Here is a 22,016-nt window from a genome sequence, read left to right as displayed (position 1 = left end):
GAAAAATGGAAAGATTGAATACATTATGTTCATCAGGGGTACCCAACACCCATCCTCGAGGGCCCCTATCCAGTCTGTTTTCAAATGATCAACTCATCAACAAGCTGTCCAGAAGCTTGATAACGATCCTGATTTTAGGTTTCAGGTGTGTTGGTGGAGAGAGACCTAGAAAACAGACTGGATAGGGGCCCTCGAGGACTGGAGTTAGGCACCCCCTACCTGGATTGTGTCCTGTGCTATTTGCGGGTAATTCTTGTTAATATGTACAATATCGCCTATGTTTGCTTGTGCAGGAGTTCAATACCTCGGGCTCCAGCAACACCAACTCGGGCAAAGCGTCGGGCAGTCTGCAGACTAAATACAAGATGCAGGATTTAGGCCTCAGCATTAACCAGAAGTGGAACACCGATAACACACTTGCCACCCAGATTATGCTGGAGGACCAGGTTCGTAATTTCCATTCACCAGATTGTAGAACCTAAACTTATACTTTTCACAGATATCACTAACACGCACATGCTTCATGTTTTCTTATTTTCACTGGACTGTCTTTGGTCACCATTTACCAGGGGTACAAGGTTAAAGTTCAGATGTTAGCACAAATGTTTTGTATGCAAATAGGAACAAATTAACTTAACTCAATACTGCTATTTCCTTACCGTCTCTTGACCGCATGCACCAGTAAAAGAGTCCCAGAGGGAACCCAGGTATTTTATTTGTTCCCAAGGGAATTACAGCGCGGGAGCGAGAGAGAGAGGGAGAGAGAGTGAGGGAGAGAGAGAGTGAGGGAGAGAGAGAGAGTGAGCGAGGGAGAGCAGAATAGAGCGAGCGCGCGATAGAGCGTGTGCGAGAGAGCGATAGAGCGTGAGCGAGAGAGCGATAGAGCGTGTGCGAGAGAGCGATAGAGCGATAGAGCGAGAGCGAGCGTGCGAGTGTGCGAGAGAGCGATAGAGCGAGCGAGAGCGCGATAGAGCGAGAGCGAGCGTGCGAGAGAGCGAGCGCACGATAGAGCAAGAAAGCGAGCGTGCGAGAGAGCGAGCGTGCGAGAGAGCGAGCGTGCGAGAGAGCGAGCGCGCGATAGAGCGAGAGCGCGATAGAGCAAGAGCGAGCGTGCGAGCGAGCGTGCGAGCGAGAGCGATAGAGCGAGCGAGAGCGATAGAGCGAGCGAGAGCGATAGAGCGAGCGAGAGCGATAGAGCGAGCGAGAGCGATAGAGCGAGCGAGAGCGATAGAGCGAGCGAGAGCGATAGAGCGAGCGAGAGCGATAGAGCGAGCGAGAGCGATAGAGCGAGCGAGAGCGATAGAGCGAGCGAGAGCGATAGAGCGAGCGAGAGCGATAGAGCAAGCGAGAGCGATAGAGCGAGCGAGAGCGATAGAGCGAGCGATAGAGCGAGCGAGAGCGATAGAGCGAGCGAGAGCGATAGAGCGAGCGAGAGCGATAGAGCGAGCGAGAGCGAGCGAGAGCGAGCGAGAGCGAGCGAGAGCGCGCACGAGCCAGAGCAAGAGAGCGAGCGCGCAAGAGAGCGATAGAGCGAGAGCGAGCGTTTGAGAGAGCGAGAGCGAGCGTTTGAGAGAGCGAGCGTTTGAGAGAGAGAGAGAGAGAGAGCGTTTGAGAGAGAGAGAGAGAGAGCGTTTGAGAGAGAGAGCGAGCGAGAGCGAGCGTTTGAGAGAGAGAGCGAGCGAGAGCGAGCGTTTGAGAGGGAGAGAGCGAGCGAGAGCGAGCGTTTGAGAGGGAGAGAGCGAGCGAGAGCGAGCGTTTGAGAGAGCGAGCGAGAGCGAGCGTTTGAGAGAGCGAGCGAGAGCGAGCGTTTGAGAGAGCGAGCGTTTGAGAGAGAGAGCGAGAGCGAGCGTTTGAGAGAGAGAGCGAGAGCGAGCGAGAGCGAGCGTTTGAGAGAGAGAGAGAGAGCGTTTGAGAGAGAGAGAGAGCGAGAGCGAGCGTTTGAGAGAGAGAGCGAGCGAGAGCGAGCGTTTGAGAGGGAGAGAGCGAGCGAGAGCGAGCGTTTGAGAGGGAGAGAGCGAGCGAGAGCGAGCGTTTGAGAGAGCGAGCGAGAGCGAGCGTTTGAGAGAGCGAGCGAGAGCGAGCGTTTGAGAGAGCGAGCGTTTGAGAGAGAGAGCGAGAGCGAGCGTTTGAGAGAGAGAGCGAGAGCGAGCGTTTGAGAGAGCGAGCGAGAGCGAGCGTTTGAGAGAGCGAGCGAGAGCGAGCGTTTGAGAGAGCGAGCGAGAGCGAGCGAGAGCGAGCGTTTGAGAGAGCGAGCGAGAGCGAGCGTTTGAGAGAGCGAGCGAGAGCGAGCGTTTGAGAGAGCGAGCGAGAGCGAGCGTTTGAGAGAGCGAGCGAGAGCGAGCGTTTGAGAGAGCGAGCGAGAGCGAGCGTTTGAGAGAGCGAGCGAGAGCGAGCGTTTGAGAGAGCGAGCGAGAGCGAGCGTTTGAGAGAGCGAGCGAGAGCGAGCGTTTGAGAGAGCGAGCGAGAGCGAGCGTTTGAGAGAGCGAGCGTTTGAGAGAGCGAGCGAGAGCGAGCGTTTGAGAGAGCGAGCGAGAGCGAGCGAGAGCGAGCGTTTGAGAGAGCGAGCGAGAGCGAGCGTTTGAGAGAGCGAGCGAGAGCGAGCGTTTGAGAGAGCGAGCGTTTGAGAGAGCGAGCGTTTGAGAGAGCGAGCGAGAGCGAGCGTTTGAGAGAGCGAGCGAGAGCGAGCGTTTGAGAGAGCGAGCGAGAGCGAGCGTTTGAGAGAGCGAGCGAGAGCGAGCGTTTGAGAGAGAGAGCGTTTGAGAGAGCGAGCGTTTGAGAGAGAGAGCGTTTGAGAGAGAGAGCGAGAGCGAGCGTTTGAGAGAGCGAGCGAGAGCGAGCGTTTGAGAGAGCGAGCGTTTGAGAGAGCGAGCGTGCGAGAGAGAGAGCGAGAGATTGAGAGAGCGAGCGCGCGAGAGATTGAGAGAGCGAGCGCGCGAGAGAGAGAGCGATAGACCGAGAGCGAGAGCAGCAGCCAGTCAGCCAGCGAGCGAGAGCGGCAAGCTAGGAGGGCCAAATGACCCGCTCCTGACATACGCAGCCTATCACGGCATAGACAGTACTTGCACATGAGGCTAAAGCTAACCCTGCTAAAGTGAATGTGATACTTCCACTCCCCAAACCAGAGTAAAAAATAACTGTGCTTTTAAGTTGGAATGGCTGTCGGATTATGTGCAAATAGAAGAACAACGGGTGAAACTGTGGGACATCTTTTGTTTTACGAGTGAGTAAAGTTTGTTCCGCAAAACATGCACCAAAGGTAAAGTTGTGAGCGATTTTTCCGATGGAAAAATATGGACTAAATGGATTCTCAACTACCTCAAGCGACACATTCAGCAGAAGAGTTGTTTGAATGAAAATAAGAATCACTTCTCTCTGACATGAAAAATAAGGTAAAATTTAAGTCAGATTTGTGCACATTCTAGTGACATTTATTAAAATGCTTTATGTAAGGATATTAATAATTACATGTTATTATTACTAGATCATTTATGGGTAGTAGATATTGTCAGGTCCAGGCTGTACATTCAACAAGGTCGAACGCAGGTAAGCACACCAAGACAGATGGAGTGAGATTTTAACGCTTCTGCAGAAGGGGAGCACGGAGAGAAACAGACAGAGAGTTACTCTGCGTAAGACTCCGGTCAATCTCAGACTGTTTCCGCCCACCAATGTCCGACCCCCTTTCCGCATCAACGGGTTTCATTAGAACAAGATTGCGTGACATACAAAGTCTCTATGGCACGGATGAAGGCTATGACACGTACTGAAACATTCTTTTTGGTTACTCAAGATGCATGGCAGTAAACATGTTGATACATTTCACAGATATACACATGGTGATGGCAGGTGTGATACTGGTGTGTGGCCATAGCGAGCACTCTGATGTTGCTCACACTGGTCCTCAGTGTGCACAGGGAGGTATTCTGTATGCCCAGACATATGAAAAATTAGAGGGAATATTGGGGGCAACAAAAATTCACTCTTGATTTACGCACGTCCATATCGTTGCATGTTGCCGTATGGAAGATGATCAAATTTTGATAATGCACTCTGGTTCGCCCACAGTTGACTCAAGGCCTGAAAGTGGCTTTGGACACATCTTTTGTTCCGAACACTGGGTAAGTGAACATTCCTGTTTTTGTTTTTGTTTTTTTAGCCTGAACAGTTTTGTTTTTCTTTTTCTTTTCTGGGCAGCAAGAAAGGCGGCAAACTGAAGACAGGCTACAAGCGTGACTATTTCAATGTGAGCTGCGACATGGACTTTGAGGGTCCGGCGATCCACGCCACCGCCGTGCTGGGCTATGAGGGATGGCTGGCCGGCTACCAGATGGCTTTCGACACAGCCAAGTCAAAACTGGCGCAGAACAACTTTGCTTTGGGTTACAAGGCCGGAGACTTCCAGCTGCACACCAACGTGTGAGTTGACAGCCTGGCACAAAAAAGGCTCTTCATTTCAAAATAACCATCAATTCCACTTTAAAGAGCACACCTTACTAGAATCTCTAGTAGTAAAATCTCATCAATGCAAGAAAATACCCATAAGCTGCAGGTGTTGTGTTAACTCTTTTAGCACCATTGATAATGACTGAATACAGTCTGCTGTGACCTGACAGTTTCTCAATCATAGTTTAGCCAACTGTCTCAATTTACATGGGTTGGATGCAGTGGCGGGCCGTGCATTTCACACTTAGGCCTTCAGTAGTGCTGTGTGTGAATCAATCCAACCCTCAAGTATTTTATGGCTATAAAACCTTTAATGCAGCTACAGCTGCGACACATATAAAAAAGAATCAATAATAACCCAAAAAATGGAAATATTATTTAGGAAAATAGACATATTTTACTCACCAAAAATTCTTTTTATTTATACACAAAATGCATTCTCCTTTCTTTTCTCAAGAAGATTTCAATTACTCTGTGGTACAGATTACACGTGCGTTTCAGGTCCATCAAGAAGTTCTTTTCTATCGCCATCAAAGCTAATGCTGACAGTCGAGTCTGTCCTGTTGTATTTCTGGCATAAGTTTTGATTCTGTTTTGGGCCGAAAATGTCAGTTCAACAGAAGCAGTGGACACGGTGGTCACTGTCAAACCCACTAATGTGTACAGCTGCCCCATGCTCTCACTCCGATTTTTCTGCTGAAGGAAGTCAAGTAGATCAGTGGGAGATTTTCCTGTAAAATCATCCGTGGCATACATTACAATCAGTTCTATTCTTAGCCGACCGATGCAGATCGAAAAGTGTACCGTGGCTCTGCGTTAAGATGGAGAAGGCTGCATGTAGGAAAGTTTTCTGGTATTCCCAAAACGTCTGCAGGTCGAGGAGGGAGAGAAACATCAGTCTTTCGTGTTCTTGAAATCTGGTCCGCGTCTGGCAAGTAATATTGTCCAGAATCCTGTCGTGGAGTTGGTGGTAGTGCGCGCGAGAATCTTGCGCTTGACCTCTTCCTGCGCTTGGAGCACCCGCACTGCATTCAGTGGCCTCGTAGATTTCCTCATATCGGCTCCTCTTGCGCTCAACTCTGTTACAAAACTCCTTTACTCTTGCAGGACAAAACTGTACATCCAGTTTGTTGTTCTGTAGTATTGAAAAAAGCACGTCTGAATGCTCAAAAATGCCATTAAATGTGTGAAGCAAAAAAACCTACGTAGGATTGTTTTGTCATTTTGTCCCAAGTCTTTATTATCCTAGGTTTCAAAATAATACAAATTATGTGCTACAAAGTTTAACTTTTTGAAGCAGAAATCTTTTTTTGCGCGACAAATCCATTAAGAATCATCATGGCCAATATTTCAAAGATTTTATGTGTGTGTATATATATATATATGTATGTGTATATATATATATATATATATATATATATATATATGTATATATATATATATATATATATATTCCCCAATGCTATTTTTTAACTGGATGCTCATACACAAATATGATTGATACCAATTTGATTATTACATAATTTTAAAAAAATCTACGCTATTGAGGATGATAGGCGTCCAATCATGTTTTTTTCAATGATGAGTAGATGTTAACAAGTGACCCAAAAATGCAACAAAATTAATAGGAAGTGACCAAAAATCTACAGAATTCAAAATCATCCAGATGTGCTTTAAATCCCGGCTGTAACAGGCTTGCTAGCTTCGGAGTTGACCGCCCTTTCTTAATGTCAATTTTTTTCTGGAAAAGTCCGTCTGGAAAATGGCTTTGTGAGCAAATCTGCAACATAATCCATTTCCTCCATCGACCATTGTGGGTTGAGTTTGCGAGCTCTAGCTGGCTCACTCTGGCTTTGGCCCGCCTACTCTATCACTAGCCAATCATAGTTGGTGAAAGCAATGACGTATCCCTACGCCTGCGAGAAGGCATTGTGGTGTTGCCAACTCAAAATCTGATTGGTTAAAGCAACAGTCTTATCGACACTTGTTTAATGCAGCAGAGCCTGCAGAACTGATTGTGAAGGCCTTGAGGCAGATTTCTGACTCTGGCAACAAATAATTGCAGAAATGTGATTGGTTAAATGCTTCAATATGAAAACACACATCTGCAAGCAGTGCAACCAGGGTGAAAGCAATGAAAGGAAGCTAACAGACAATTTGGAATTATTTAATAAGTATTGCTGGACAAAATATAACACATGATTCAGATATTTCTTAGGCCAGCGGAGAAGGCTCTGACGGCCCCGGTTGGATGCATATCACGGTCAGTGGCAGCCATTGCGTTAATCAATGTTGTGTTGTTTTTTAACAAAGGAAAGAAGGAATAATGGGGGAGGGCAAGGCAGGGATTGAAGGAGGGAGAAAGGAAGGAAGGGAGACTTCACTTGGATCTTTTAGTGCAGCCATGAGCAAACTACGGCCCATTAAACGTTTTAATACGGCCCGCCGAACATGATAATATTACATTAATAAACCTTGTTAATTTTTATTTTCCCTGCAATTCTGTTTTTGTCCACTGTATAGACATTGGGTTTGTTGAGGTGAAGCGTAGGGCGATTTACTCCACGTTTGCTATTTCCCCTTTGACTCTTGTCAATCCATCAGCCCTTCGGTAAAGATGAGCGGACCTAAGAAACGCAAAGTGGACAAAGAATGTCGAGTGTTCAATACGTAGTGGGCAACTAAATATTTGTTCACTGAACACCGATCATCTGCTGTTTGCCTATCATGCCAAGAAACTATTGCGGTTTTCAAAGAGTATAAAATTAGCCTGTTACTTTGCTACAAAGCACGCTAACTACGTTAGCAAGTTGTCAACAAAAGAAAGGGAAACTGCTGCTCAGAAGTTGTCAGGTAATTTAAAGGCTCAACAAAGTTTTTTTTTCATTGTCACACTGCCATTCAAGAGTCAAGTACCAAGGCCAGTTTTATGCTTTCTTTCAAAATAGCAAAGGCCAGCAAAACACTGTCTGAGGGCGGGTGTTTAAAAGAATGTATGGTGGAGATAGCAGGTATTTTGTGCCCAGAGACCAAAGACAAATTTGAGAAAATCATTTTATCATGGCGGACAGTGACTCGGCGTGTTGAACTAATAGATGAAGATATCAAGAGCATCCTAAACAAAAAGATGGGGTCATTCACGTTGTATTCTTTAGCGCTGGATGAAAGCAATGATGTCAAAGACACTGCTCATTATCCGAGGTATCAATGACAATTTTGAAATAACAGAAGTTTTTGACAATGGAGTCTCTTAAAGGACAAACCGGAAGTCTGCTGTCATCAAAAATGTGAAGCTTCCTTGGAGTAAGCTCATCAATGTCACCACAGATGGATCCCTGAATTTAACGGGGGAAAATGTTGGCCTGGGAGTGAAAGTTGAAAACCCTGACCAGGATGTCATTTTCCTCCACTGCATCATCCACCAGGTATCTATGTAAATCGGTATTACAGCTGAATCATGTTGTGAATCCTCTCGTGAAACTTGTCAACTTCATACTCGCAAGGGGACTTAAGCATCGTCAGTTTATCCCGTTCCTGGAGGAAACTGACACGGATCTCCAGGACTTGCTTTATCACTTCCGTGTGCGCTGGTTGAGTTTGGGCAAAGTCTTTCAACCCGTGTGAGAGCTCAAGGAGGAGATTGGCATGTTTTTGAAGCAACTGGGGAAGGCTGATGAATTTTCTGAGCTGAGCAACAAGTGCTGTATTTGTGATTTTGCATTTGCTACAGACATATTTTCACACTTGAATGAGCTCAAAACGAAACCGCAGGGGAAGGATCTGTTTGTGCAAGACATGTACACAAACGTGAAAACCTTCAAATCCAAGCTGGCTTTATTCTCTTGGCAAATTTTGAACAAATCATTCACTCATTTTTCTACACTAGCCACACTGAAAGAGGTCAGAGCAAAAGTGAAGAAATACAGTGAGTTACTGGATGCACTGCACGGATAATTCTGCCGTCGGTTCTCAGATTTCTACAAAATTGACAAGTCACTTCAGTTGGTGGCCTGTCTTCTGTCACGAGACCCCGAAACTGCCCCAGAGACGCTCCAGCTCGAACTGATCGACTTTCAGTCCGACCCTGTCTTAAAAGAGAAGTTCAACTCTCTGAAACTAAATGACTTCTATGCTTCACTCAACAAAGCAGCATTTCCAAGGCTGCGGCGGGCGGCACAGAAGATGCTGGCAGTGTTCGGGTCGACCTACGTGTGTGAACAGACCTTTAGCATCATGAACATCAACAAAGTCAGCCACAGATCCAAGTTAACAGACCAACACCTCAGATCCATTCTGAGAATCGCCACAACAAAACTAAATCCACACTTTGATGCGCTGGCTAAAAAAGGAGACCAACAGCACTGTTCCCATTAAAATTGAAAGTGTCTCCGTGATGCGCACATTCTCAAAATAAACAGTGCGCGCTGATCAAATATCATTCCGCTCCACAGACTGACTTGCTGCCACTGTTTTGTCTGAAGAACAACAGAACTTTCCGTGCTTTAAAATAGAAATGGTAATTTAAAAAATGAACATTTTGTTCATTTGATTTTCAGTGTTTCAAGACTCATTCCAAAGTCAGATGTTTTGTTGTAATGCTTATCTTCATTTTCATTTTAAATTAAAGCACACGTTTTCTCTATACCCCAAGATGTGTATTTTTTTTCTCCAATGAGGTGGGGTTACCAAAGCAATCCATCCATCTGCTCCTGTTCCGGCCCCCCTGTCAAATGTTAGAACCCATTGTGGCCCGCGAATCAAAAAGTTTGCCCACCCCAGTTTTAGTGGGTCAGCTCAGAGTTTTCCTGAATCTCATAATTGCTCATTTTGGCTGTGTTATAGTCATTTTGCTGTCATGCTCTGGGTTAGCCACTCTATAGGTAAACATGCTATAAGTAGCTGTTTGTTCCTTACAACCTTCTTCGTCTACTGAACGTTGTTCTGGAACTAGCGTTTACGTCACATCACTGCCACCGTTCGTGGTCGGGTGTAATTGCAGTTTAAATTGATCGAATTGTGTGAAAAGTTTTTATTATTGGTCACAAAAATTATTTGACGATAATTATCGTGAATGTTTGATTGCCCAGGTCTACTAGTTGGCATATGTGCCATTATTAAATAATGAGTGTGGTTGTTTTACAATAAACTGTTCAGTGACATTTAAGCAAAACAATGGTAATTGTGAAACAATTGTAGTACTTTTCCAGTAAGCATAGCAGTTACTAGCAGCCTAGGGTGTAGTCTGCCTTTCGCCCGAAGTTGAAAATACTGTAGCAGTCAGAATGAGTATGAAACTCCAGCCTCAGTCTTTCTTTATTTGAACCCTTTTTTGGACGGTGGGGGGTTTACAGAAACAATGGAACCGAGTTTGGTGGCTCCATCTACCAAAAAGTCAACGAGGAGTTAGAAACGGCTGTCACCTTGGCCTGGACGGCAGGCAGCAACAACACCCGCTTTGGCATCGCTGTCAAATACAAAGTGGACACCAATACTTCTGTGTCGGTAAGTGGGGACCAAGCCGCACTCGTCCTCTTCTTGCCATTAGCAAACAATTTTGTCGTCATGTAGGCCAAAGTCAACAACGCCAGCCTTATTGGGGTGGGATACACTCAGAGCCTCCGACCAGGTAGATCTGTGCACTTGATCGTCACAAAACTCTGGCTAGCTTGGGGCTAACACCTCTTTTCGTGCAGGAATTAAGGTCACGCTGTCGGCGCTCATTGACGGAAAGAACTTCAACGCCGGCGGTCACAAGGTTGGCATAGGATTCGAATTAGAGGTGTAGAAGCACCAGGAGAAGAGTCACATACCTTCTCCCCCTACACTCTGCCTCCCACCACTCAAATTCTAGCATGTTGATAGATGTTGAGATGCTTGTTATCGCGTGTTGAGGTGCTACCTTTTCCTTGCGGAGGGTTTTCACCCACCATGTGCGAGCGTGTGTTATGTCACTTCCTGCTGAGGGCCATCCTGACGACCAAACAACAGCGCAAGCGACCGAGTGTTCTTGTTTCACTGCCATTGAAGGCAATGGACGTTTGGACCGAGAAAGCTGTCAGCAATCGAATGATTGCAATGGATTTTAACAGGACATATCACCATCAATGGCAATAAAGTCGTAAAATATAGTTCGTTTCCTTCTCTCCCAGATTGTTATCATCTACTTGCCATTTGCGTAGCCCCTCAAAAGTTCTTTTGTGTGTGTATTGTCATCAATGTCACTTAGACCTATTTTTTCATGTCCTCTAGGCAATCTGATTATTTAATAAATTGTAAACAGTAACACTCCTTTGTGTTCTTTCAACAAGTTTCACCCAAAAATACATCCAGTAGGGTGTTTTTTTTTTACTCAAAAATTACCATAAAGCTTTTTTCACCTAAAATGCATGTAGTCAGGATTTGTTTTTTATGAGGAGCACAGTATTCCCTCGAATTTCACAGATAATGTAGACACACAGCCGCGATAATCGAAAAACCGGAAAGTAGGATCAGCCCTATTATTACTACCATACTACGTTTTCGAGTTTATACAAAAATACAAGTACAGTAATACCTCGACATACAAGTGCCCCGACATATGAGGAATTTGAAATACGAGTAAAATTTCGAGCAAATATTTACCTTGAGATACGAGACAAATTTTGATTTGAGCATACAGCCAAATGTGGCCAAGGCGAGAGGCTACTTTTGCGAACAACATGGGCACTACCTTTCCCGTCGCAACTCCCTCGTGTAATGTCTCTACGAGCACTGGGCGTTGCATTTTTTTCAGTGTTTTTTCCCCCGATAGTCAGTTCAGAATGACGGAGCTTGCTCGCTAATACGAGAGGGGTATACTTCTCGTTGGCAAGTGGTCACGCGTTATCCTGTTGTGCGGACATTTGTCTGCATCATTTTCGAAATATTTTGAAGGGAAGACAAAAGCAATCAACAATAGGTTCCTCTTAAAAACTTTAGCTGAAAGTCAGGGTGGAGGCGGGGCAAATAGAGCCAACCCGGGAGAAGAAGGTTTTTTTTTTACCTTCTTGATAGGTTCACCAATATGCATTCCCAAATATAGGCATACCCAAATGCACACACAAATAAAGAGAAAAGACAATCTTCTGGATTTCTTCTTGCAAGGAGAACAGAACTGGTCATGCCGAGTCACCGCTCTGTTCTGGCGTCACGGTTCTTTTCTTGTTTAGTAACTTCAACGACCCTAGTTACAATGGACGTCTCAACTCTCAAGGGAGAGGTGGAAAACAGAAGTGAGACGTCAATATAGTCAAAACAAATGAAGGTTTGAAAGTCATGTGCAGCTCAAGGTGTTTTGAATCTTCTTTGTTTAGTTCATTCCAAGCGGTCCAAGGCGTTTTCGTGTTTAGTCTACCTAAAGTTCTCAGGAGCAAAGCATTTACTTCGTTGGAAGCAACTATATAATAATATGAAACAAAGTTTAATAGTAAAGCAAAGCATATTCTTCATTGCAAGTAAATATATAATCATGTGAAACTAATAATCCTCTAATGATTATGAGCAAAGTTTAATAGTAAAGCATTGCAAGCAAATATATAATAATGTAAAACTAATAATCCTAACACTTCTTTAAAACAAAATTAGAAATAAATTTAGTGTGAGGTTAGATTAAATTTATTTTTGAGAGTGCCTGTATCGTAATCCAAGTTCATTTAAATTTGTTTATGTTATGTTATGAGCGCGTTGCCGTGCAAAAAGTCACTCTCTGTCCCTCTCTCACGCCTCCACGAAATGTGTTTAATTTTAGTACTGTATTAAACATCATAACCACTAGTTATTTTTTACTCTGTTAGTTGATGGGGAATTAGAACAAATTTAAAAAAATCCATTCCAATATCCTGTTTTTTGGTGTATTTTCAGAGGGTTGGATCAAATTAATTTGTTTTTAGTTCATTTCTATGGGAAACATTGTTTTGAGATAGGAGTAAATCGACATACGAGCTCAGTCCCGGACTGGAATGCATTAAGCTCGTATCTCAACGTACCACTGTATAATTATCAAGCAGTATATTTAGGAAATTCAAGCAGATCCCACCTGCTCGGGCGAGGTTGTTATTGCGTTTTGGTAATCTATTTGTGTAAGGTGACACAGAAATGCCAGATTTAAATAATGGAGCTGACCTGAACCACTTGCCTCAATCAATCCTTTTGCCCAGAAGACAGCATTGCCGCTGCCACAATCAGAATCCTCTTTCAGAAAAAAACTGTCTTTTCTGGTGTGGGGAGGCGTGTGAGTGGCCCGTAATATTTCTGCATCAGCAGAACTCGTGCGTCAAAAAAAAGCTCAACTCAATGAGATTTATGGCTGGATAGTCCGCAGTTGAGGCTCTTCCCGCAACTCCTCCAATCTCCTACAGACGGCAATCCCTGGCTACATCTGTCCAAAGCAGGGAGAGTCCGACATGTAACAAAAGTCCAGACTTAAAAGTAACAATATTCTAAAGCTATTATGTGAGAATAAAAGGAAGCCAGTCACCTGTGCAGAATATATTTCAAAAATAAAAATACATGGTGAAAAACTATTATTATTATTTTTTCTTAAACACTAAGCAAAATTAGCCACGAGTCACAGACATTATTTCATATTCCTCCATTAGAGCGTCATCGAAACGACTACTTCCGGGATGAAGGGAGGTCCATCCTCTCAAGGAAGTCCACTTTTAAGACTATATGCAAATTAACAAGTGGGTGTTACTCAAGTCATTTCCTATTCCAAGGAGATGAGTTCAGAACAAAAAGCTGTGAACTTCCCTTGCTCATCACAATAGTCAGGAACAGAACAACCTTTCTGTCTCCTATTGGGCCCCTCTGCTTGGGTAACTGAATTAGATATATGAAAGCATAAATTCCACAGACGTTCTGTCTCCAAGCCAAAATATAGCAAAGAACCTACATATGCCCAATACTCTTACTTTTTTTATTTCCCTTCTGATCTCTCCCTCCGTCACTTCAGCAATAGCAGTGATCAGGTTGTTTTGTATTTTGCCCGATGTGCCACTAAACACAGTAGAAGTGGATAGGTGGTAATGTAAATCCGTGTTTCTCTCAGCAATGAGAAAGAAGTTCCACATAATTTCCTCAGTTTGGGGATACAGCGATTTCATCGTGTCCCCGAAATGAAAGTTTACACAGTCTATCAAACTTTTTAAGATTTCCCTATTTTCCTTTACCTTTTCGTTATGGCGCTCCATTTCCCTGCGCACTTGCTCGCTGAACTGTAACTCCACTCGGGTTTCCCCAAAAGGTTTGGAGAGCACCGTTGCTTGTAAGTGTTCGGCAGTGCTTTGGTGTCCCGTTGTGACTTTGGTTAAACAAGTCAAATTTGCAAATCCAGTGTCACTCCAAATACTATGTCGATCGGTGGCAAATAACATGCACTCCCAGCAATACAATTTGCAATGTTATTCGGAGCCCGTGAGCCAGGGATAGCGCTCGTAGTTAGCGAACTGAAAGTGGCGGACAAACCCTTTTCCCGGTTGTAACAGGCTTGCTAGCTTCGGAGTTGACCACCTTTATATTGTCCATTTTTTTCTGGAAAAGTCCATCTGGAAAATGGCTTTGTCAGCAAATTTGCAACCAAATCCATTTGCTTTCCTCCGCCGGCCATTGTGGATGGAGTTTGCGGGCTCTGGCTGGCTTACTCTGGCTTTGGCCCGCCTACTCTATCACTAGCCAATCATAGTTTGTGTAAGCGATGGCATATCCCTACGCCTGCGAGAAGGGCTTGGTGTCGCCAAATCGAATTCTGTTTGGTTAAAGCAACAGTTTTATCGACGCTTGTTTTATGCAGCAGAGCCTGCAGAACTGATTGTGAAGGCCTTGAGGCAGATTTCTGACCCTGGCAACAAATAATGGCTGAAATGTGATTGGTTAAATGCTTCAATATGAAAACACATCTGGGAGCAGTGCAACCAGGGGGAAAGCAATGAACGGAAGATGACAGACAATTTGGAATTATTTAATAAGTATTCATGGGCAAAACATAATTAACCAGTCTGTGATTCAGATATTTCTTAGGCCAGCATAGAAGGCCCTGACGGCACACCACAGGTTATAAATATAATCAAGTGCGGCCTGGCGCATGAGTGGTTAGCGCATTGGCATCAGTTGTGTGGTCCTGGGTTCGAATCCTGATAGTTCCACTTTTGTGGAGTTTGCATGCTCTCCCCAGGCCTATGTCGGTTTACTCCATGTACTCCTCCCACATTCCAAATACATACATGGTTGGCTCGTGGGACATTCTAAATTGCCCGTAGGTGAGTGTGAGAGTGAATGGTAATCTGTCTCCTTGTACCCTGCGATTGGCTGGCCACCAATTCAGGATGTACCCTGCCTTGTACCTGAAGTCAGCTAGGATAGGGTCCAGCTGTGGAATATGGAATGTATTTCTCTTGTATTCTTATTTTGTATTCTTAACATTAGCATCTAGAATAGAATTTTAGTGACACCTACTGGTCAAGGCCTGTCATCACTTTGTATATAGCGCCTCCCGTTGTTGTTCCTGCCTAAAATTTGTCTCCGCCTACCTTGAATAAAAGTGCTCGCGGTCCGCTTTTCGGATGTGTATTTGGCAAAGCAGAGCTACCAGATCGACGTGGGCTCTGTCGGTCCGCCTAAAATATAATCTATATATATATAATCAACAATGACTATATGCAGGGATTCCTCTGGTTACGTGAGACTTACATCTTCATCATTACGAACGCCCCATAAAAAACTTTTCCCCTTAACAAATATTGTACATGGTCTTAATCTGTTCCATGACAATATAAAACTATCTCATCTCATCTTCTCCTGCTTTATCTGAAGTCGGGGGCAGCAGCTTCAGCAGGGAGGCCCAGACTTCCCTCTCCCCAGCCACTTCATCCAGCTCTTCCGGGAGTATCCCAAGGCATTCCCGGGCCAGCCAGGAGACACAATCTCCCCAGCGTGCCCTGGGGCTTCCTCCCGGTGGGCTGTGCCCACCACACCTCTTGTGGGAGGCATCCAGGGGGCATCCTGATCAGATGCACGAGCCAACTCATCTGGCTCCTCTCGATCTGAGTACCGGCTCTACTCCGAGCCCCTCCCGGATGACCGAGCTTCTCACCTTATCTCTAATAGTGAGTCCGGACATCCTGCGGAGGAAACTGATTTCAGCCGCTTTTATCCAGGATCTCGTTTTTTCGGTCAAGATCCACAGCTCGTGACCATAGATGAGGGTAGGAAGGTACATCGACCGGTAAATAGAGCGCCTCACCTTTTGGCTCAGTTCATTCTTCACCAGGACAGACCAGTGCAGAGTTCACTCACACACATCACTGCAGAAGTTGCACCAATCCACCTGTCGACCCCAAGGTACTTAAACTCCTCCACCTGGGGAAGGACCAAATCCCTGACCCAGAGAGGGCATGCCACCTTTTTCCGACTGAGGTCTCAGATTTGGAGGTGCTGATTCTCATGCCGACCGCTTCACACTCGGTTGAGAATCGTTCTTGTGACACGCTTTGCGTGTTCTTCAGGATGTTTCTTTTATTTTAGAGCATTTCTCACGCGGCTTGTTTCTGTCATCATTTCAATACCTTACGGAAGTGGGTTATGGTTAAAGGTGTTCACAGCTCTGCCAGCTATAGCTTTATTAGGTTGATACAGCTTTCTTCGTCGAATATTGCTTTGTTTTTTTTTCTGTAAACCATATTTACGTGTGTGATGTATGTTGAATTAGTATATCAAAATTTGTCTCGTATCTCAAGATAAATATTTGCTTGAAATTTTACTCATATCTCAAATTGCTCGTATGTCAGGGCACTCGTATGTCGAGGTATTACTGTATACAGTGGTACCTCGACATACGAGTGGCCCGACATACAAGCAATTCGAGATACGAGACAAATTTTGATATACGAGCAGACAGCGGACGCGAGATGCTGCTCATAAGAACATCATGGGCACTGTCTCTCTCCCCGCAACTCCCTCGTGTAATGTCTCTGGTCGCAACTCCCTCGTGTAATGTCTCTGCGAGCACTGGGCGGAGCGTTGTATTTTTTCAGTGTTTTTCCCCGTTAGTCAGTGTGAATGGCGTATATACTACTCGTGGGCAAGTGGTCGTGCGTTATCCTATTGTGAGGACATTTGTGTGCATCATTTTGGGAATATTTTGAAGGGAATACAAACTCAAACAACCCTCAATATTGACTGAAAGTCAGTGTGGAGAGCCAACCCGGGAGAAGAAAGGTATCAAAATGTCAAACTAAATTAGAATTAAGTTTAGTGTTAGGTTTGATTAAACTTATTTTTTAGTGTGTCTGCATCGGAATACAAGTTCATTTAAATTTGTTTATGTTATGTTACGAGTGCGTTGCCGTGCAAAAAGCCATCCCTCTCCTTGTCCATCTCTCTCTCCCCCTTCGAAATCCGTATAATTTTAGTACTATTAAACACATTTTAGTAATATTAAACCACTAGTTATGTGTTACTTTGTTAATAGATGGCGAATTAGAACAAATAAAACATTTTTTTCAATCCAATATCCTGTTTTTGGTGTTTTTTCAGAGGGTTGGAACAAATTAATTTGTTTTTAGTTCATTTCAATGGGAAACGTCCGTTTGAGTTACGAGAAAATCGACATACGAGCTCAGTCCCGGAACGAATTAAGCTCATATCTTGAGGTACCACTGTATGTTAAAATAATAATGCAGGATGCTTCCAAAAGCATGCACCATCTATAAGTGAAGGGAGATACCCCGGTGGCTAAGAAGTAGGCATGCCGCAGAGCTGACAACCTCTGTCGATCCCATTTCCGGATGTGTTATGTTTTCATCAGGAGTGAATGCGATTCGCGCAAAATCAACATAAAACATAAAAAACAGGACAATTTAAATCTAACTCTTTTTATATTAATTGAAATATTGTGTTTTTGCAAACTATTGAAAAAGTACATGTCTCATCTCATTTTCTGAACCGCTTTATCCTCATTAGGGTCACGAGGGGTGCTGGACCCTATCCCAGCTAACTCCAGGCCAGAGGCAGGGGACATCCTGAATCGGTGGCCAGCCAATCGCAGGGGACAAGGAGACAGACAACTATGCACACTCACACCCATACCTAGGGGCAATTTAGAGGAAACCCACGCCGGGGAGAACATGCAAACTCCACACAGGTGGACGAGACCTGGATTTGAACCCCGGACCACAGAGCTGTGAGGCCGACGCGCTAACCACTCGCTCCACCGGGCCGCCCCTGAAAAAGTACAGCATAATGAAAATAAGTATAAAAAGTGACCAAAGTATAATTTGTTGAAAATGTATTGACAAATTCAAATTTCCAGTTTTTCAGCTGGTCCCTAACCCCCACTTGCATGTAGTACAATGTGCAAATGTTGGCCTTTTTGGAGACGGCTTTAACATGGGATATTTTGTTGAAGAAGAACCAATAAACCTCTGCGCTTGTGTGTCCATTTTGCGCTTATCCCTGGCAGGCATATGGATAAGCACTCTGTACTTCTAATTCCTTTGGAACAATGGTTCTTAACCTGGATTCAATCCAATCAGGGCTTCGGTGGAGCCTCTGGCGCGGAGGTTAAGACACATCGAATCATCATGTCTATTCACAATAACATGCCGCGCTTGACCATCACTGGCTGCAGATAATTACGTGACATTACTTGGCCAATCAATGATGCGAGGAATTTATATATGTATTTTGAATTTGAAAAAAAATCACATTTTATTTTACACTATGGTAGGGTTCGGTGAATGCGCATATGATACTGGTGGGGTTCCGCAGCTCAACAAGGTTAAGAACCACTGCTTTAGAACAATGATAGAATTTGTTTCAAAACAAGACTGGTGGTTTAGTCAGCCTTAGTGTAATGAAAAAACGAAAATGTTAAAGTGATAGAAGCTACCCCATGCAATCGATTCCGAATTGATTGCCACACTGAAGTCGTACAAGACGAATTATTTGTCAGAACTTGTAACTCGGATGATTCACAATACACTCGTGTTACCCAATTCATCCGTTTTACAGTGCAGTTGAATCAAGATGCCGGAAGCCGTAGCGATGGTGTGATTTTCGAGGCATACAAATGAGAAATTTGGTACTTTTTTTAAATGGTTGCTTAAAAAAAATTAAAGTGACATTTTTTTGGAATGTCAGGAGTCCCGGAGTTTGCGTTACTTGTCCGGAAATTCCGGAGAAGTTGGCAGCTCTGATGCAGTCTCACAATTCTGATAGAGGTTTCCATCCCCGCGGGTTTTGGCATTCCTGCATGGAGTTTTAATATTGAATGCGTGGGTTTTCTCAGGGTACTACGGTTTCCTCCCTCATTGCAAAAACATTCACGATAGGCTGGATGGCCTTTAAATTGCCCCTCAGTATGTGTGAGCGTGAATGGTTGTCCGACTCCTTACGCCCCGCAATTGGCTGGCAACCAATTCAAAGTGTTTCCGGCCTGATGCTCATAGTTGGCTCGGATAGGCTCCTGTCTTTGGGGTCTTTGAGGATAAGCGGTGGGGAAAATGAATGAATATCAAATGTGTTTTGGGGCTTTTTTCTAATTTGAAAAATGTTTGTGAAAAAAAACACTGAGCAGGTCTTGAGATATTTGATGCGATAGAAATCTGTTATTTCTCTGGTAGCGACCACAAGAAAATCTGAATAGTGAAAAACAAAGTTGTTGCTAATCTAGATAACATTAGCATTATAGCATCAGGGCCATTCACTTGCTATTCTTCCTTCACTTTGATGTAAAGTCAAAATGCTTAATGACAGTAAAAAATAATTATTTTATTTTGCAAGGCTCAAGTTTGTGGTTAGAAAAGATTTCCAAATGGTAGGCGGAGCTTAAGGCTGACTGTTCTGTGACGTCAATGGACATCCATTCAGTTTTAATATCTCCTCGTGGTCCGGTGGATGAGTGGTTAGCACACCGGCCTGACAGTTCTTGGATTGAGGGTTCGATCATTGTGTGGAGTTTGCATGTTCTCCCCGGGCTTGCTTGGCTTTTCTCTTGGTACTCTGTTTTCCTCCAACATCCCAAAAACATGCTTGATAGGCTGCTTGAAATTCCTCCTAGTTAAGAGTGTGAGCGTAGTTAGACGGGATTGGCTCAAGTACCCGCCATGACTCATGTGAAGATATGCGGTTCGTTCAGAACATGAATGAATAATATCTCCCACTCACTCTCTACAACGGAATGAACTCCTTTCATGTCCCATGGAGGAGATTTAGCACTTTTCAATTATATTGATGTGAAGAGGTGGGGGTTGCTGCCTTTGAATGGCATGGTGCCGCCCTGAACTGTGAGAAATGGAGGGGGCATGTTAACTCATTCACTCCGTTGACAGATAGACTTATCAATTTGCAATGGCTAGCATAGAAGGATCATGCTTCATTCAACACTCCTAGTCCAAATGGATTGGACATTTGTTACAATCAACAGCAGCAAATTAGATAATTTTGGGGCATTTACAGGGTACCCTGTTGATTTTGGGAATATTATGTTGATATAGGTTCAATTTCAGCTAACTTCCTGTTAATTATTGGGCATTCCTGTGTAACTCCCTGTTGATTTTGGGTCACTTCATATTGATTTCAGTTCAGTTTCAAGTCACTTGCTTTTTATTCAGGGTTATTCTGAGTTATTTTCTATTGATTTAGGTTCAATTCCAGTTTACATGGATTGGCCCTCTTCTGTTGTTTGTTTCTAAGCCAAAGGTCGGTCAGAGCAAATTGACCTTGGCCACCACCTGCTTACAACCAGTGACAGAATACTCCCTCCCCCCCATGGCAGGATAGTAATGGATCTCGGCTACCAGTCGCTCCACGTGTTCACGGTTCGGGTAGAAGCCCTCCCGGCTCATCTCATCCATAAAACAGCGGACAACGTCCCTTTTCTCGAGGAGTCCCAGAGGCAGCAAGTGGAGCCGGGCCCAGAGTGGGTGGTGGCTCTCCAGGTGGCGCCTAAGCGCAGGCGCTGCGTCGGCCGGCTGCCCTACTGAGGTGTTGCGCAGCACTTGCTCGGCGATAAGCTCATGGCCCAGATCCCCCAGAAGCACAAAGACTGTGTTGAGGAAGTGGTTAGCCGGCGGCGAGTCCACCAGCTCCAACAGGGCGTCCAGAACCTCCGGACGCATCTGCTCGGCCTCGTCAAGCACAAAGAGCGGGATCTTTTCCTCCTTATTACCTAGCTCTGCCGCATGGGCAACGGCTGAGACAAGTCGGCGGGCGCAGCCAGTGGCGTCGGCGTCTTCTGGGGGGCATTGGTGCAACGCAAAGTACTGCAGAACCAGCGGCTCGCCCAACACCGAGCGAAAGTGTCCAGTCAGCAGGCGGCCCAAGTGGCTTTTGCCCACACCGCTAGGCCCGTGCAGCGACAGCGCCAGCGGCCTGTTGTGCACGTAGGTGGAGAGGAAGTCCCTCAGGTGCCAAAGCAGCGCCTCCACTGCCCCATGCTGGCCGAAGACCTCCCTGCGCAGAGTCTTCTCCAGACCATCCAGGTCGTAGCGGATCACATGGTCGTCCAGATTCTCGATGGCGTTGTACACCTGCCCAAGTGCACAAAATGAAGTAAAGCATCATTCATTAATTTTCTTATCTTCAAAAGGGTCACAGAGGCGCTGTGGTCTTTCACACCTAACTACGGGGACCTGGTGGGGGACACCGTGAATCGGTGGCCAGCCAATCAATCGCAGGGCAAAGGAGACGGACAACCATTCACGCTCACACTCACACCAAGGGGCAATTTAGAAGTTTTCAACCAGCCTACCCTGCATGTTTTTGGCATGTGGGAGGAAACCAGAGTACTTGGTGAAAACCCATGCAAGCCCGGAGATAACATGCAAACTCCACACAGTGAGAACGGACCTGGGATCGAACCCTCAACCCCAGAACTGTGAGGCTGACATGCTAACCAGTAGCACGCCGGGCCAAAGATTTTTTTTTTAAAAATGATTATATACATTTTTAAACAAATACTGACATTTAACTATTTTAGTGCCATCGGTGATGATTGTGGCCAATCATGTGGCATCCAATCTTCCTTCTGCTGTAAATTTAAATGAATTTATCAATACTACTACTACTTGAATGGATTTACCGTAATGCTTGGAATGCGCGGGGAGGGTATTTTTAGGGTGAATGTCAGCTGGGTTGATCGCAATAAGTAGCGTGCCGGCAAGAAATAAAACAGTCACGCAAGCGGTCAGGGCTAAAAATTGAGTTTAGTGCACAGAAAAAACGCACCGACTAATTGGGCACATCGACCATTCTAGAGAAAATTTTAGACTTGTGCGCCCTATAGGTGTGAAAATACGGTAATTTGTTTTTAGTTCATTTCTATGGGAAATGTTGATTTGACATACGAGTAAATCGACATACAAGCTCAGTCCCGGAACGCATTAAGCTCGTATCTCAAGGTAACACTGTATACACTCCCTTGACTATATTACGTCAGTGCTTTTCAATACGCATTATAGCATAACGTTTATTAAAGAGCACTGGCATAAGATGGCTTTTTGAAGTTAGTTTGCTATACAATTGACATCTATGTGCGAGTGGTTAGCACATCGGCCTCA

The 22,016-nt window shown here is 44.8% G+C and overlaps 2 protein-coding genes across 8 annotated transcripts in view; one reads left to right on the top strand and one right to left on the bottom strand.

Annotated features, from left to right (window-relative positions):
• The window catches only part of LOC144090489 (non-selective voltage-gated ion channel VDAC3), a 46,158-nt gene extending 35,432 nt beyond the window's left edge, over positions 1-10,726 (top strand). For all 4 annotated transcript variants that reach the window (XM_077621977.1, XM_077621975.1, XM_077621978.1 and 1 more), the window contains 6 exons: positions 294-446; positions 4,066-4,118; positions 4,195-4,416; positions 9,795-9,945; positions 10,012-10,069; positions 10,137-10,726. In XM_077621977.1, the coding sequence (XP_077478103.1) occupies positions 294-446; positions 4,066-4,118; positions 4,195-4,416; positions 9,795-9,945; positions 10,012-10,069; positions 10,137-10,228 (729 nt within the window). In that variant the 3' untranslated portion in view covers positions 10,229-10,726. The remainder of the gene's footprint in view (positions 1-293; positions 447-4,065; positions 4,119-4,194; positions 4,417-9,794; positions 9,946-10,011; positions 10,070-10,136) is intronic.
• Positions 4,565-22,016, bottom strand: part of tor4aa (torsin family 4, member Aa) — a 32,748-nt gene continuing 15,296 nt past the window's right edge. For 3 of the 4 annotated variants that reach the window (XM_077621972.1, XM_077621973.1, XM_077621970.1), the window contains one exon: positions 14,404-20,987. In XM_077621972.1, coding sequence (XP_077478098.1) covers positions 20,163-20,987 — 825 coding nt within the window. In that variant the 3' untranslated portion in view covers positions 14,404-20,162. Of the gene's footprint in view, positions 5,175-5,247; positions 5,579-14,403; positions 20,988-22,016 lie in introns of those variants that run through there. The other variant, XM_077621974.1, reaches the window with a different exon arrangement.

Source organism: Stigmatopora argus, chromosome 16 (genome assembly GCF_051989625.1).
Source record: "Stigmatopora argus isolate UIUO_Sarg chromosome 16, RoL_Sarg_1.0, whole genome shotgun sequence".
NCBI lineage: Eukaryota > Metazoa > Chordata > Actinopteri > Syngnathiformes > Syngnathidae > Stigmatopora > Stigmatopora argus.
This window is presented reverse-complemented; position numbering and strand designations above follow the sequence as displayed.